The sequence below is a fragment of the Pelmatolapia mariae genome, linkage group LG1 (assembly GCF_036321145.2).
Source record: "Pelmatolapia mariae isolate MD_Pm_ZW linkage group LG1, Pm_UMD_F_2, whole genome shotgun sequence".
Taxonomy (NCBI): Eukaryota; Metazoa; Chordata; class Actinopteri; order Cichliformes; family Cichlidae; genus Pelmatolapia; species Pelmatolapia mariae.
This window is the reverse complement of record NC_086227.1, coordinates 35,156,327-35,172,177: the sequence shown is the minus strand read 5'-3', so window position 1 is coordinate 35,172,177 and position 15,851 is coordinate 35,156,327. Positions and strand designations below refer to the sequence as shown.

The following is a 15,851-nucleotide window of genomic DNA, read 5'->3' as shown; positions in this document are numbered from 1 at the left end:
TACTGGAACAAAATGATATTCAGAGACAGTGATTTCTTTATTCGGCTGGTAGCAGAAGATTGGGGGGCTATCAAGTGGTGCCTGCTGCGTAGCAACAGCTTGAAGCCTTATTGATTTAATGCTGGAGTGACTGGAGCAGAGGTCACAGTGGGGTCAACACAATTAGAGTTGGACCCATGCTCTTTAATGAGGAGAAGTGATGAAAGGGTTGCCAATTACTCTGCCAGTTTGTACTGAAAACAACCTGTTAAGAAAGAGCATGATTAACCTTCCACAGCTCTAACGTCTGCTTATTCTTTACATGAGGAGATGGTGAAGGGGGGCATTAATTAGTGCTCATAATGTTAGAACTACTGTGTAGAACTTTCTATTTTTACAAAGCCCCTTTACTAAGACATATTGAGGTCAACAGTCCAGTGTTAGATGGGGCCCATCATATTTATGTCAAAGGTAAATACTGAGGGAGGAAATGCATGGTACTATGTGCACTCTATTACAATTTTTAAATATGCACAATTGCATACACTTTAGCAACATTTATTTGACACATAGTTGCGGTATGAACTATATTGTGCAAAAAAATCTTGTGTAGCAAAGGTTGCTATAGATTGAAGAAAAAGGCGTCATCTTTTTTTTTTTTTTTTTGCCTTCCGCTCAAAAACAGTCTTGCTGACCAGCTACACAAAAGTTCAACTTTGTCAGCTCCTTTATTCTGAGAGAGAGAGAGTCAGTCTTTCAGGAAAAAAAGTTGCACATCTGTTGTGGATTTTAATCTTTTTCTTTTTGCAGTGCAGTAAACGCAGAAGTGCATTCCATCATGGATACAGTGGTTTTTTCACTGCATGAAAACTAGACTTTATGATCTTCCTGAAGGCTGACATCGATCACCTCTACTGGTGTCTAAGAACACTAGGCGATTTTGTTCCTCAGAGACTCTTATTGGCATTGAATGGACCAGGTGTTACTATTGACAAAGATCCATTATATTATATTATATTATATATTACATCTATGAAGCAATAGGCAGTATATTAACTTATAGCCTATACATTAGCTGTGCCTATAGAACATTTGGAAACAGAGGGAACGGCTATCATGTCTCTTCCCAAAAAATCAGCTTACCAGCAGCTAAGTAACTAATTTGATCTTGTTTGGCTAATCTGTACAACACCCCCACCACCCCTGCAAAAATGCCACGTAGTTCCATGTGGGTGTAGCTGTGTTGAAAGTCCTTGAAAACAAATTCTTACCAAAAATTGTTGTCAATTTTATATTTTATGTTGACCAAAGGCTTGCTTTTTGTCTTATTGGTTCATAGACATCACAATAATTGTTTTAATGTGATTATATGATATGTGATAGTGTGATGTGTATTTTTCAGTTTTCACACATGAATTGCAACCGTGAACTTCTTGAGACATTATCTAACAAAGGTGCGTGTGAGAACACAAGTTGGACATTGAATGCCCTTTAAAATGCCATCTCTCTCCATGTGGTGTTGACTGATGTGAGAACATGGCAAGTAAATTCAAATGGAATAAGTGGAATGTTTCCTTTTTCCACTATCTAGACAGCGCTTTCTTCTAAACTACAATGAGTAATTTAAATACAAAAACCAGGGGAGTGAAGTTTTTACCCTTGTGTAACAGATATGGAAGAAGGAAAATCTGGACAATTATAGGGTTTAATTTTCTAGACACTGGCCCTTTGGAACAGTGGAAACCAGCTCCAACCACTAGTATGGATCACGCGCTTTGCCCTTAAAAATTTGTTTGGTGTTTTTTTGTGTGTATATATTTTTTAAATTCAGAGACAGACTGCTAAATAACTTTATTGTTGATAAATAACTTATAATAAAGTTTACCATAAAATAATTTGATCTATTTGACCTTTTGGCCTGACTTCTGGCTTCGGATGTAGCAATAAATTTATGTTCAATGGAATAAGAAAATGTTAATGGTGGTTTGTGTGGGTTGTAGTGTTTTGAAGGGTGATTTACTCAAAGCTCCTTCCTTGCCAGACAGACTGATCATGAAACAGGAAGTACTGTAGTTGACAGAGCTAACAGGAAGCTGGCAGCTTGCAGGGGTTTTACTTCACTCTAGTTTAGTTATGTCCAGCCTTCTTGTCATCAGTGTGGTAATAAATAATTTTTTCATACTTTTAAATATAGACTTAGTTGAAGTTTTGAGACGCGCACAAATAAATGCTAGTAATAGTTCCAAATCATTTTTAAATGACTGATGAATATTAGATGGCTTAACCTGCATTTAATCTTGGAACATTTCAGTGGCCATGAGTTTGAAACACTGTTGCTGATGAACTACGTGGGTGACACAATGTTTCAAACTCCCACACTACACTTCACTATTCATAAGAATTGCTCAGTAGAGTCATGGGTCATGATGTTTCACTGTCAGAAAATGTAGATTTAAGTGAGCTTAAATTTAAGTGAGCTCTTCATAGTGGATATAGGTTATTGCTTAGTATATTTATAAATTATATACAACCGGGAAGTATTTTAAAGGAACAGTTTAACATTTTGGGGTATATACTTTACTTTCTTACTAAGATTAATGATATCATTGTCATGTTTATGCAGCAGCTAAACAGCCAGCTGTAGGGTGGCCGCAGTCTGCCTAAAAATCTACGAGTACCGATATATTTTCAGAGCCAAACCCGTACCCCTTCACCCCCTATATACCGTTAAGTGATCCTGGTGGCGTGCGCAACTTTTGACATGTAGAAAAACTTGCAAGACAAGTGTCATATACCCATCATGGGCTCTGATGATTTGCCACATCATGTTCATGGATAGAACTTGGCCAGTGCTCTGCATATGACTTATTTAGCCATTTGCAAATATAAAGCAGTGGTAGTAGTGATTGCAAGCTTTACAGTTTAACTGATGTTTATGTGCTCTGCCACAAGTTAACTGCATTGCCGTCAACTCAGTAATTTGTCAGACACAGAGAGAGGGACTAGTGCATTGTTCCAAAGATCTTAACAACAACACTACAATGCCAGGTGTCCACAGCACTACATTTGCTTACAATACATGATAAGAATCTCTGTCACAGCAGTTTCAGTGTTTGTGCAAAACTCTTCATCCTAGCTTAGTGCCTCAAAAAGGATGGCACTACTCAGCAATTCCGCTTTAAAGACTTCTTGAAACATCTAAACAAAATCAGCCATAAATAAATAAAAAACAGTCAGCGATGTGCTCTGCTGCTGGGCTCTGCCAAACCTAAGCAGCCCATATATTCATGCACCATAGTGTTCAGTCACCCAGCACTAGCTTGGTGCTGGGTATTAACAACTCCAAAAATAAGTACTGCTACAGCTACATTCGCCTACACTAACATTCACTAAGCAACATCATTTGTTTGAATCATAAAAATAACAACTTGCATTTTTTTTAAAACTTGATTCAAATTTAAACTGACAAACAAAAGCACAGAGAATAATTATTAAAGGTAAAACCTACTTTGGCATTTCCTTTTTTATTTTACAGACCACAGTTTTGTCTTTGGCTGAGCTCAATATTCTTTACTTCTGCCTTACGTCCATGTGATTATTCAAAGATTTTCTCACTTTGTCTAACAACTTAGAACTATGTGAAGTTTTAGCAAATGTATTTGGCTGTCAGCTATTTTTTTTTGCAAAGAGGTTCCAATGTGTGTACTCCCCATTCATATGTACTCTTGTGTGGCACTCATCATACTTTATCTGTAAAACAATATAGGTGGAAGCTCTTTGACTCTTATTAACCAAATCAACAAGAAGTGAGATTCTGCTATTGAAGAGACATACGAGATAAAATAAAATCCAGTGCAATCCAACCTTGGAAAAGTGTGTTTCACACCCTGACAAAGCATTGTCACGCTTCAGAATATCCACAGGAATTGGATTTCATGGGCGAGATAAGGCGGAGGGTTTTTGACTGTGAGGTTCGCTCTAGGGTTTAGCGCTCCCTGTTTAAGGATGTATCAAGAGGAAAGCATCTTCTAAAGTTAGAGAGGTGCTGAAAGGGTCAGAGCAAGTTTAAATTATGAAATGAAAGGGATTTTTTTAATTGATGTTTCCCCATTTTTCATGTCGGAATTTATGCGTATAATTAACACTTTATTATGATCTGATATTTGTGTGTTACTTCACCACAAGAGGAGAAATTCCACAGCAATATCACATTTGTTACTAGTGTATGAAACACATCCTAAATTACTGTAATTTTCTTTTAGGCAAGGGAAGACAGGTTTATTTATAGAGCACATTTCGTGTACAAGACAACTCAGTGCTTTACACAAACATCAAGAGCATTACATAAAAAAGCAAAGGAAATTACAAATAAAAAATAAAACAAAATAAAATAACGAGAAACTGTCAACAGGACGCATGCAGTGAGTTACCTATGACACAGACATACATCATCATTGCCATCATCACCACCACCATCGTCACCACCACCCTCACAATCGCCATCATCACATTCACCAGTGTACATACCTAAGAACGTATATTCAAAAGGAAAAAGAACATCTCTCTATCTTAATTAAAAGCAGTAGCGAATAAAACAGTTTTAAGATCTAACTTCAAACAAATTTAAAAATGTACTTAAAATTAAAAGAACTAAGATTTGGAGCACATTAGGAGCACAAAAAGTAGATGCTGATGTTCTTGTTTAGTTTGAACTCTCAGAATGAAAAAAGCAAACTGTTAAAGTGATCTGGTTACTCACTGTTTTAGAATAGATGGGACTTTTTGTTTGAGTGTAATAATATTACAGTACATGGATGATTTGTGTGTTTGTGAGTGCTGGTTGTCTGTGGGGTCATCTCTGTTCGTATTAATTTTCATATCAGCCAGATAGTTTCTGCCATAGTAACATTGATCAGGACAGCTTGTCTGGGAAACATGTGAATGAACGGTGTAAAACAGACTCCACTGAAGCATGGGCAGCCTGAAACAAAGCAATTGTTGCTATTACAGAGAGGAAAAAGTGTCTATAAGCATTTGGCAATTTTGTGTTTCAGTAGTATTGCATTGTTTCTGGATCCAAGGTTGCATCATCTTTCATTCTTTTTAAAATGTCAGCAATAAAGCACTCAGAGGAAAACATATGGAGACTAGACATTTACTGCCAGTAGGGCTGCCACAAACGATTATTTTTGCGATTAGTCGACTAATCAGATCATGCATCCATTGGACGTAAAACGTACAGCTTATTGCACCAGCAGCATCTGCTCTTATATAACTATCATTAGCTTACAGCTTTAAGTGTTTAAGGTATGTGCTAACTAAAAATAAAGACAAGATGATAGTTTATTAAATTTTAATGACATTTGCAGATTGTTTCGGTGAAGTTTAATAAACTCCTTGCTATCTAAAATATAACAGGACACCGGAGTATATTCTGGAGCATCTCACACTTCTGATAATCAGTTGTCTGCTTGACGTTTATTCAGCTGTGTAAAAACTATAACTTTAATCTCAGCCAAACCGATTTACTCAAGAACAAATAAAATACTAAAAAAAGCCAAACAATATCATTTTTAAGTTATCTAAGTGACTTATATATCATTTTTAACCTGAGTAGCGAAAGACGGCGGTGGGTTTGAAAACGATTTTCCGGGAGTCCGGTGTTCTCACCGGCTCTAGTGAGCCTTGAATTCCGGCTAGCTATCGAGCTGGTGGGTAACAGACGTCTCCGAAAATGTCGGAGCGCTTTTGAAAATATGTGGTGTCTTGATAAACTGAGCAGATATTTGAGGTTTACACAGCTACATTCTCGCCTGAAAATATATTAAACATTTATTTTGTGACCCAGAAAGAATAATAAGAATAATATTAAAACTAACTAGCTGCCGCCATTGTTGGAAACTGAGCTGGGCTGCGCTATGAATTCTGGGACAGAGCTACTTCTTCTTCTTCGGGGTTTAACGGCTGCTGGCATCCTTGTACATGCAGTGCTGCCATCTTCTGTTTCAGTCCGTTATTACACTCTTAAATCCTACTACTTATTCCTGCGTCTTTTGGGATCTTACAAAGCGTCCAACGACGCGTCGACTATTAAATTAGTCGTCGACGATTTTAATAGTCGACGTAATCGTGACTAGTCGACTAATCGTGGCAGCCTTAACTGCCAGCATGAACAACAAATCTTAGCCACATCTTTAATATTTACCATCATTTACCTATTTGCAAATTATTCACTGACATCGATTTTCTAGCTTATAATAGTAGCACATGGCAGCTACAAATTATTCACCTTTCTATGACTATATTTAGGCCCTTGACTGACCTTTTTTGGGGAAAAAGTCAAAGCGTTGGCTAACTAATGATAAAGTACTCGATATGTTGCATGTATTAATATTTCAGGGAAACCACAATCTTCCCCTGATCTCCTTCAAAGTATTTTTGTAGCCAAAAAATGACAAAACACAAGAGAAGGTGAACCCAAGTCTGGTATCAGAGTCCTGTGCTGTGTCCTCCTACTATTAAGTACTTAATCCAGCTGGATAGTGTAGTGGTAAGACTACACACCTTCGGAGTGGGAGTCACAAGTTCGATTCCCACCCGGTATCCAGTAAGGGCCCTGGCTAGACCCCCCATGCTAAAAACCAAGCCCTGGAATGGCGCGGCTATGTCTGCAGCCTGTCCGCAGCTCGGACACAAGAATTTCACTACATGTTGTACTCTGTATAATTGTGTATGTGACAAATAAAGGTTGTTGTTTGTTAATGTGTGAGTTGCTAAATATATTAGAAAAGAGCACCGGTCCACTATCCAGTCCAGACTCTAACCCTATAAGTGTGTAATAAGTAAAGGGGGTCTTAAAAACAAACTTTAATTTGTCTTTAATTATAAAAATATCCCATTAAAAAGGTTAGCGTTAGTGCAATTCAAAAAAGACAAACAGACCTAACATTTGTCTTTTTTTGGTAAATTTTTCCACATTTTCTTTTTGAAGCAAATAAAGTGATAGGAAATATTCCCACAGAAGGCATTTTGTGGTAAGAGAAACAGCAAGCTGTCCCCTGGTAGGAGGGTCAGTGGTTCAATTCCTGGCTTCTCCAGTCCACATGTCAAAGTTTCCTTAGACATAAGCTGAACCCTACTGCCTCTGATGCATCAATCAGAGTTTACTTGAAATAGGAAGGATAAATGCAGCTTGTAGCATAGAAGCACTTTGAGTGCTCAATTTCAGTACAAAGGGTTGGATTATAACTAGTTAAACTGGTTTCTAATGTAAATCTTTGACAGAGTTATATATGGATGCAAATTGCTTCCACAACAACACTTCTATTAATTTGGCAAGTTGGCAGCTTGGTTCAAAGTAATTATTGTACTGATTTTAGCCACCATATTTTTCATATCATAGGCAGCATGGTGGTGCAGTGGCACTGTCACAACACGAAGGTTTCCTTGTTATTCAGCTCCCTCCCACAGTCCAAAGACATGTTGGATTAATTGGTGATTATAAACTGGTCGTGGGTGTGGATGCGAGCATGAATAGTTGTCTGTCTGTCTCTGTGGTAGACTGGTGGTCTATCCAGAGTATACTCTGCCTCTTGCCCTGTGACACCTGGGACAGACTCCAGCCTGTTACGAAAATGGATAGATGATTAGAGGTCATTAATGACCAGTGAAGCAGCAGATTCATGAAAGATTTTTGCAATAATGTCAAACTTTAAATCTGCTACAAAATGAAAAAGCACCATCTCAGGTAAGTTTTCAATGTTATTACATAAGATGCATTTATGCTGAACACATTTATACTGATATAAATATATAATAGCAAACAATGAACACATTCAACTGTTTCTAATTCAACAGGCTTCCAAATTGGAAGACTAAGCATTTCCCGTCTTAACATTTAAGATCTTCTAAAATCATTTTACGCCAAACTAAAGTAATTGCTGGCACCAGCAACTACCGTGTCAGTCCCATTTATTCAGATTTCCAGTTAGGCCGGCTAAGAGGCCAGTTATGGTTATGACTTTACTTAATGTGACCTGAAGTGTTAAAATTTAGCAGATTTAAGCAGATCATCATGTTTTAACGACAGAACGCTGTGACTAAGGTAGTACAAAGTCCAGTCTGTTATCCTAATAATACCAGAGCAATACTAGGGTTTATCTGATTGAAACTTATAACACTGCAAATATTCATCACTCAAAAGCACAGGCTGAAATAAATATCTGCATGATGATGATGTTTGCAGGGACAAGTATCATGGAAAGGATTTTCTTTCTCTCTTTTTAAAATATTTGTGTCTTCCCATCAAATCATCCAGATTGTAAAACCGATAAATCCGTGTGACCTTTAAATCCCAAACATACAAGGAGTCTTTGTCTGTTACAGTTTATATTCTGCCGTGACTTCTGAAGGGTCAGTTGGGATCTCGGCTGATGGTGAACAGGAAGCATTAGAGTGATAGCGTGCCTTTTCTTGCAAATTAATTGTGATTAAATATAACTTGGCTTTAAATGTTAAAACAAAAACAGAAAATGTAGGGTTTCAAATAATCATTTAAATGGAACAAGAACAAAGTGGGCTAAGATACATTTGGAATTAAAATGGTATTTTGGAAAATTTAAGTGTGTGTGTGGGTTTTTTTGTGGTATTTAACTATATTACCATTTAAGATATGTGCACTACATTTAAATCTACAAAAATAACCAATACATTTTCTCTGGTGAAAGACAAATGCATTTGTTCTATCTCTCAACCCTGTGAACTGGGTCTGCTGTGGGGGTTTTGGTGGCTCAGCGCTGGGCTCCACATGCTGCAATAATCCAGGGAGGGTTAGGGTAAAGCCTGGCTTCGTCTCACTCTCTGCCTCCTCCCAGATCAGATGAGATTAGGTAAGAGCTAAGGAGCTCTGCGGGAAGGCAGGGCTCAGAAACACTGAGGTTGAAGAAAGGAGGGACGCATCAAGGCAGGTGGTCACTCCTGCAAGAGGAGAAAGCCAGAAAGCAGAGGTGAATTCACTAAAGACAGCTGGCCTGGTTGGTGCAGATAAAGAAGAGGTTGGTGCAAGCTACAGTATACAGAGGCGTGTGTTGAAGTATGGTACATACAGTATGACGCTTATTCTCTATGTATTACAGTGTCTGTGCTCATGTGTCTCTTTATAATTATAGATTCAGCTCCTGAGTGAAAGGAACGCTCTCTAGAACAAACAGAAAGTTCAGTCTTTGGCTCAATTGTGTGTTCCAGCAGTAGTAGTTGAGAAGCTGGTGAGGGATCGTATCCTTGTTGTTGGACCAGCACGTGTTTAGTCAGTCTTGCTTCGTGTCCTCTTAATGGCTCTCTTTATGGTGTTTTGAAAAGATGTCCTCCTTCTTTCTACAAAACTGCAATCAACAGTGACAGCAAAATGTGAAATGCCAAACTGCAGAGGAAAAATTCAAAATGGTAGAAATGGATTTTGTGTCCTTGACTAATGTATGTTTATTATTCATTCTTCTTTCTGTTCCTTCTTTCCTTGCATAACTGGCATTTTCAGTGTAAGCAGTGTGCGACCCTTTGCACTCTATGATTTGTCCAAGTATTTGAATATCTTTGCTGAATAGAACTGTTTCTGTGACTGCTCGTACACAGTAAATAAATGATGATTAAGTTAACGCTGATTGTTGCTCTCTTTCAGAAAGCCATGCTAAGCTGATGGACTAACAGGAGCTGACAGGGGGACTATGTGTTGAGGATTGTCTTTTAAATTTTTAACTACTTGGAGCCCTCTGATATTCATCTTTGGTTGTTGGTGGACGTTGCTTTAGCAATGGGAAGGAAGAAGATTCAAATCACCCGTATCGTTGATGAGAGGAACCGACAGGTGAGTGTCTTCTTCCTTTGTCTTCTTAAATGTCTTTAGTTTTTGCGCAAAATATCTTTGCGTTGTTGCTTTATGTCAGTGCTGAAATCTGCTGTGTATTTTAACTGTTGAGAACAGCTTCTAGTTTTAGCATTTATTTCATTCTTATGTTTAGTTTTCGTGATATCTCATGTGTCGATGTGTGGCCCATGTGGCGCTCCTGCTCAGAGCACACTCTAAAAATGTGACGTTCACTGTGTTGATCCCAAAGAGCCGGATAAAAGTAGAAGTGCCATTTTAGTCAGGTACCCGTTTCTAATAAAAAGACACATATTATGTACATGAGCACGTACTGATAGGTTCATTAACACTTTGTAAAAGGATCCTGCACCCAACCTTTTGCTGGTACACTTTTGTTTAAATCTAAGAAGCTCCCAGAGGTTTCTTTAAGCTGTTTCACTTTTGAGAGTGTAGTGGTCATAGCTGGTGGCGAGGGCAGTAATTTGGGGTTAGCTGGGTCCGGACAGCACCCTGTCATTAGCAGGGTGGGTCAGTGTTAGGGACACACAGTGGCCTTCTCTCCTCACCGTCTCCTTACGCAGCCACATTGCTGCCCACTGGAATCCCTCTCTGTCTGTCTCCTCTATATATATCACCCCCAACAGCACAACAAATACCAGCCTGTCTGGAAGGAAGGCACAGGCTCTGGAAATAGGGATGTGGCTGGAAAATAAATATCTGGGATAATGTTTATATTTGATGTTTGGTTGTCTTGGCTGAAGCATTTTTAGATAGACACTGCTTCAGTTGTGTGGCGTGCACTATCACTTGAGTCTGCCGTATATTTAGGTTCTTGTACTCTATTTTGGGAAGTTGGTTTGTGTTTTTTTTTTATCTGTCAAGTGCATAAAGTGTTTTCAGCAGTTTTTCCTCTTTTTAATGTATCAGACTATCACACATCATGCACAATATACAGCAATGACTTTGCTGTAGTGGAAAGATGCACTAGTGATAGATGGTGTTTATGCAGCCACACACTCTAAAAGAGGAACAGTGTAGTTTTTGGTAATCTCTTTTCACATAAATGTATTTGCAAGTTATGCTCAAGAGATAGTATCACTTGAAACTTGTTTTCTGAGACAACAGTTTACAAGTTAACTGACCTTAAGCCATTGGAAACTGATTATTTAATGTTGCTGAATTTGCACGTTTGCTCACTTGCAAAGAAATGAACAGTTTGTAATTTTCATGGTTTCATTTTAATGGAGAGGGGCAGAATATGAACCAATGATCCAGAGAGAAAACATTAAATAATAGTTATACATTGATTTGCATGTCATTGGGTGAATTAAGTATTTGATTCTCTACAACCCAGACAGAATTCTGGCTCCCATAGATTGTAATTCCTGTTCCACATGGGCACACAGCCAATCAATCAATCAGTCAGTTACAGGTGCTCCTGATTTCATCTCATTATGTGGATATAACACACTTATATACAGAATCAGTTTCTTCCATTTCCACCTATCTACCACTGTGGGCAAGACCAAAGAGTTGTCAAAGGACGTCAGGGACAAGACTGTGGACTGCTGGAATGGCTACAAGACCATCAGCAAAAAGCTTGGTGAGAAGGTGAACTTCTGCTAAGATTATTAAAAAATGGAAAACAAAGTGACCATCAGTCACCCACAGTCTGAGCTCTATGCAAGATCTTGCCTCATGGGGTGAGAATAAAAATGAGAGTGTTGGTGGATTAGGCGAGAACTACACATGACAAGGTTGTAACTGATCTCAAGGCAGTTGGTACCACGGTCACCAAGCACTTCATTGGTAACACAATATGCTTTAATGGATTGATGATCCCAACAGCCCCTCGCAGGCATGTGTACAGGCCTATCTTAAGTTTATCAGTGAACATCTAAATGATTAAGAGAAGGTTTGGGAGAAAAAAGCTGTGGTTAGATGAAAGTTTTGCATAACATTCATTTGCTGTGTTTGTGGAAACACTGAGTATAACCCAAAGAACATCATCCCCACAATCAAGCATGGAAGTGGAAACGTTCTGTTTGGGGGCTGTTTTTCTGCTAAGGGTACAGGATGGCTTCACTGCAGTGAGGGGCCAGTGGACAGACCCATGTATAAAAAAAAATCTTGGACGAGAACCTCCTTCCCTCAACCTGAACATTGAAAATCGGTCCTGGATGGGCCTTTCAGCCTGTCAATGATCCAAAATAACTACCAAGGCAACAAAGGAGTGGCTGAAGAAGAAGTACATCAATGAGTTGCCAAGCAGGAGCCAAGAAAGCTAAAATAATTTATAGAGTTTCTGTGAAGAGGGGTGGGCCAAATTCCCTCCTGAGATGTGTGCTGATCTGGTGACCAACTACAAGAAACATCTTATCGCTGTGCTTGCCAACAAGGTTGTCTCTACGAAGTACTAAGTACTCAAGTACTAAGTGTGTTGTAAGGGAATCAAATACTTATTGTACTCAGTGACATGCTAATCAATTTATAACTTTTATGTCATGTGTTTTTTGTTGTTATTTTTTTTGTTTCAGTTCTGTCTGAAGCTGTACAGTTGTTTTGTTTTGTTTTTTTTTTTTACAAGTGAGCACACTTACGAATTCAGGACGTGTTTATCTCCCAAACTCTAAGACTGTGTCATTCAGTTCACCACTATCATTTAATCTTGTTACTGTAACATGTTTGCAAAAACGATTCTGTGAGAATTACTATACAAAATATTGTGACTAGACACACATTACATTATAGCAGCCCGGATGTGAAGAAAATAAAAATGTTTATGAATGCTTGTGTGCAAATAATTCAGTCCCAGTCAATGTCTATTTGGCGTTCTATACTATAAAAAAGAAAAGTCAATCTACAGTCCATTGAGTAAAATTCGTCAAATGAGGCTTAAACCAGAGACCACATATTTACCCATCTGAGGGTTTACCATGTAGACTATAGTCAAACTAGCTTTACAATGTCAGCTGTCGATAAATGAAAGAAAATAACATCTACAGTTAAATACAGTTAAATACTTTGGTAACAGTAAAGATATGAATTTTTTAGGACTTGCAGTTAGATCAAAGTTAGTCTGTCTTATTTCTGCTTTGTAACTGTAGTATGTAAAGCAATGACATACTGTATATAATACCAGGATATAAAATGGTTTCCTCACTTCGGGAATGCATAAAACAGGAAAAGTAAAAAAGAATGTCAGAGGAGTGGATGTTTTCTACTAAACAGGTACTGTGCACACAGTTTCTTGAAACACCACTAAGCCATCACTCAAGTGGTATTATTTAGAATTCCCATCAATTAAATAAATCGTTTGGCAGAAAAGCAACTAAAAGCTAAAAACAGAGAAAAAGATTTTTGTTATTTGACTGTGAATAGTTTAGATTTTTAGCTCTAATAATAATGTGTCCTGTGTCAGTATACATTTTCGTACAACTGGGCTGTTTTGAAAGTTGTAAATCTGTCTCTAGTCCCAATTATATTTTACAGAGGTAATAATCAAGACACTTCCTGTTATATTTTTTGCCCATAATGATGCTTGAGTGTCATGACAGCGTTATGGTAAGATCTGTAAAAGTGCTCAGAACACCAAGTGTAAAGGAAAGTGTAAAGAACTGAACTACAGAAATAACTATGTAAAAAGAAATACACCTGACACTCAACATTGCCAGAAAGCTTTGAGATGTGAGTCTACAGAAGCTTCTGGAACTGAAAAGATATGAGTCAGGATCCCAGAAGCTATGACAGAAGTAAGACATACCCAGATAAATACAGATGATTCATTGCAGGGAGTGAGCTACACACCAAAAAAGGGATAAGAGCATGATCCATGTATGACCTGTGGGTTATGTGTGGGTTTACACTGAGCTGTAAATGGTCCACTCCAAACAATATGTTTTAGCTTTATGGTCTGGAGGAATATGGAGGTGTCAAGAATGACTGTTCTACTTTATAAGCCATAGTGCAATATAACACTACAGTATGAGCTTAAAGGGGGGTTTGACTGTATTTCTGCTGAAAATGTTTATGCACAACCCTCTGTCTTACTAATAAAGATGAACACCTTGATGGTAATCATTAAGGGAGGTGAAACATTACATAGTTTCTTTCCCCACCTACCTTTCCCATCCACTCCACTCATTCAGTAACATTCCACTTGAAACTGCAGTGTTACTGAATCAGTATTTCCAGATTATTACTGCGTTCTTTCAGAAGTGCAGAACTAGAGAACTAGAGATCCCCCACCCCTTGTCTCTTCCTGTTTGACACTTACACGCACATTTTAATTCTCTTCTCTTTTCTCTGAAAACTATCTGCCAGTGAACATGGCGGTAGAATGAGCTGACAAATGTATCGCTTGTTTTGGAAGAGTTGTTTAAACACCTAAAATGAAACATTTGTGTTAGTGCAGATTTGTATTACTATTGCTATCATTGCACCATACATTCACATCAGAGGCCACGGGATAAAAGCACAGCGGATTACCTGTTCAGAAGCCCTTAGATGGACTATTTAGATTTCACTGCTTTAAAAGACAGGGTTTTTTTTAATATTATCGGGTTATGAAGACAAAAAAAATTAACTGTTACTGTAAACAGGGTTTTTTTGAAAGATTTATTACATTTTCAACACACAGCACAGAGTACAAATCAAACGGTGATTTACAACTTCAGACAGAACACATCCAAAAATATTTTTGGATGCCGTGTAGCCTTAATTTTATAAATACTCTGACTTTCTTGTGAAAATTTAAAGATATGTTAGTTAAAGAAATTAAATAGAAAAAAATGGTTTGGTTCTAGAAAGAACCAACAGGTATGACCCTCTATTTGACCTGTTGTAGGTTAGCTATTCTAGGCTGATCTCTGGCTTTTGTTCTTCCAGGTGACTTTCATGAAGAGAAAGTTTGGCCTGATGAAGAAGGCCTACGAGTTAAGTGTTCTGTGTGACTGTGAAATTGCCCTCATCATCTTCAATGGCTCCAACAAGCTGTTTCAGTATGCCAGTACCGACATGGACAAAGTCCTGCTGAAGTACACAGAATACAACGAACCCCACGAGAGCAGAACCAACTCTGACATCGTCGAGGTACGTGGTAGGACGCTGTTGTTAACCTTTTACTCATGTCACTGCTTTGACCTTTTTTTTTTTTTTTTTACTTGCTAGATACGGGACAGGGGAAAAGAAAAGGGAGAAAGAAAGAGGGGGAAAAAAAAAAAACAGCTGAGAAGAGGGACGGGGATAAAGGGCAAAAAACAAAAACCAACAAAATAAGCAGACAAAAAATACATATATCGATCACCTGGATCACCTGTTGAGAAAGAAAAAAGAAAACAAGCAGAAGAAAACGAGAGTAATAGAATAAACAACATCACAATGATATATGGGAATATAACACTAAATACTTAATATTAAACATTATTGTGCAGCACGTAAGATCGACAGCGCACAGTGTGCTTTGAGGTAGGAGCCAAAAAGGGTGTAGTTTGTGTGTGTGATCACCTGTGTGTACACCTGTGAGCATGAGCGCGCTTGTATTTAAAAGGTTCCTTAATGTAATGATCTGCTAGAGGGTGTGGGGGGCCACAGTCCCATCCTCCAGGGCATGAAGCAGGTATGGAGGAGATCAAAACTCCAGACATCCAGAGGCCCCCAGAACACAAGAGACCAAGGAAGACCAACAGAGGGGCAGCCGCGCCACTGTCCCAGAAAGAGCTGAGGAGAGTCCCAGATGAGGGATCACTCAGCAGCCGCGGAGCAGAAGCCAGGTGGGGTTGCAGTGACGTGCCCGTGAGCTCCGCCGGCAGCCAGCTGTGCCTGAGTGACCGAGCCCAAGGCCGAGAGGCCGAGGGCACCCCACCCCCGAAGTGGCCCGAGCGAGCCCCAGGTTCCAGGCCCCGATAAGCAGCCATCAAGGAGTGAGCCGGTGTGTACCTGGACGCCCACCCCCGGACACAAAGAACCACCAACCACTGCTTTGACCTTTGGATAGTCTGTTTGTAGAGACGTC

The 15,851-nt window shown here is 38.7% G+C and overlaps 1 protein-coding gene across 4 annotated transcripts in view; it reads left to right on the top strand.

The window, feature by feature from the left end:
- LOC134631562 (myocyte-specific enhancer factor 2A-like) overlaps nucleotides 1–15,851 on the top strand; it is a 47,479-nt gene that overhangs the window by 13,611 nt on the left and 18,017 nt on the right. Inside the window, exons 1-3 of one of the 4 annotated variants that reach the window (XM_063480020.1) lie at nucleotides 8,887–9,032; nucleotides 9,653–9,838; nucleotides 14,726–14,929. In XM_063480020.1, the coding sequence (XP_063336090.1) occupies nucleotides 9,785–9,838; nucleotides 14,726–14,929 (258 nt within the window). In that variant the 5' untranslated portion in view covers nucleotides 8,887–9,032; nucleotides 9,653–9,784. Of the gene's footprint in view, nucleotides 1–8,886; nucleotides 9,033–9,103; nucleotides 9,513–9,652; nucleotides 9,839–14,725; nucleotides 14,930–15,851 lie in introns of those variants that run through there. The other 3 variants (XM_063480046.1, XM_063480039.1, XM_063480029.1) reach the window with 3 other exon arrangements.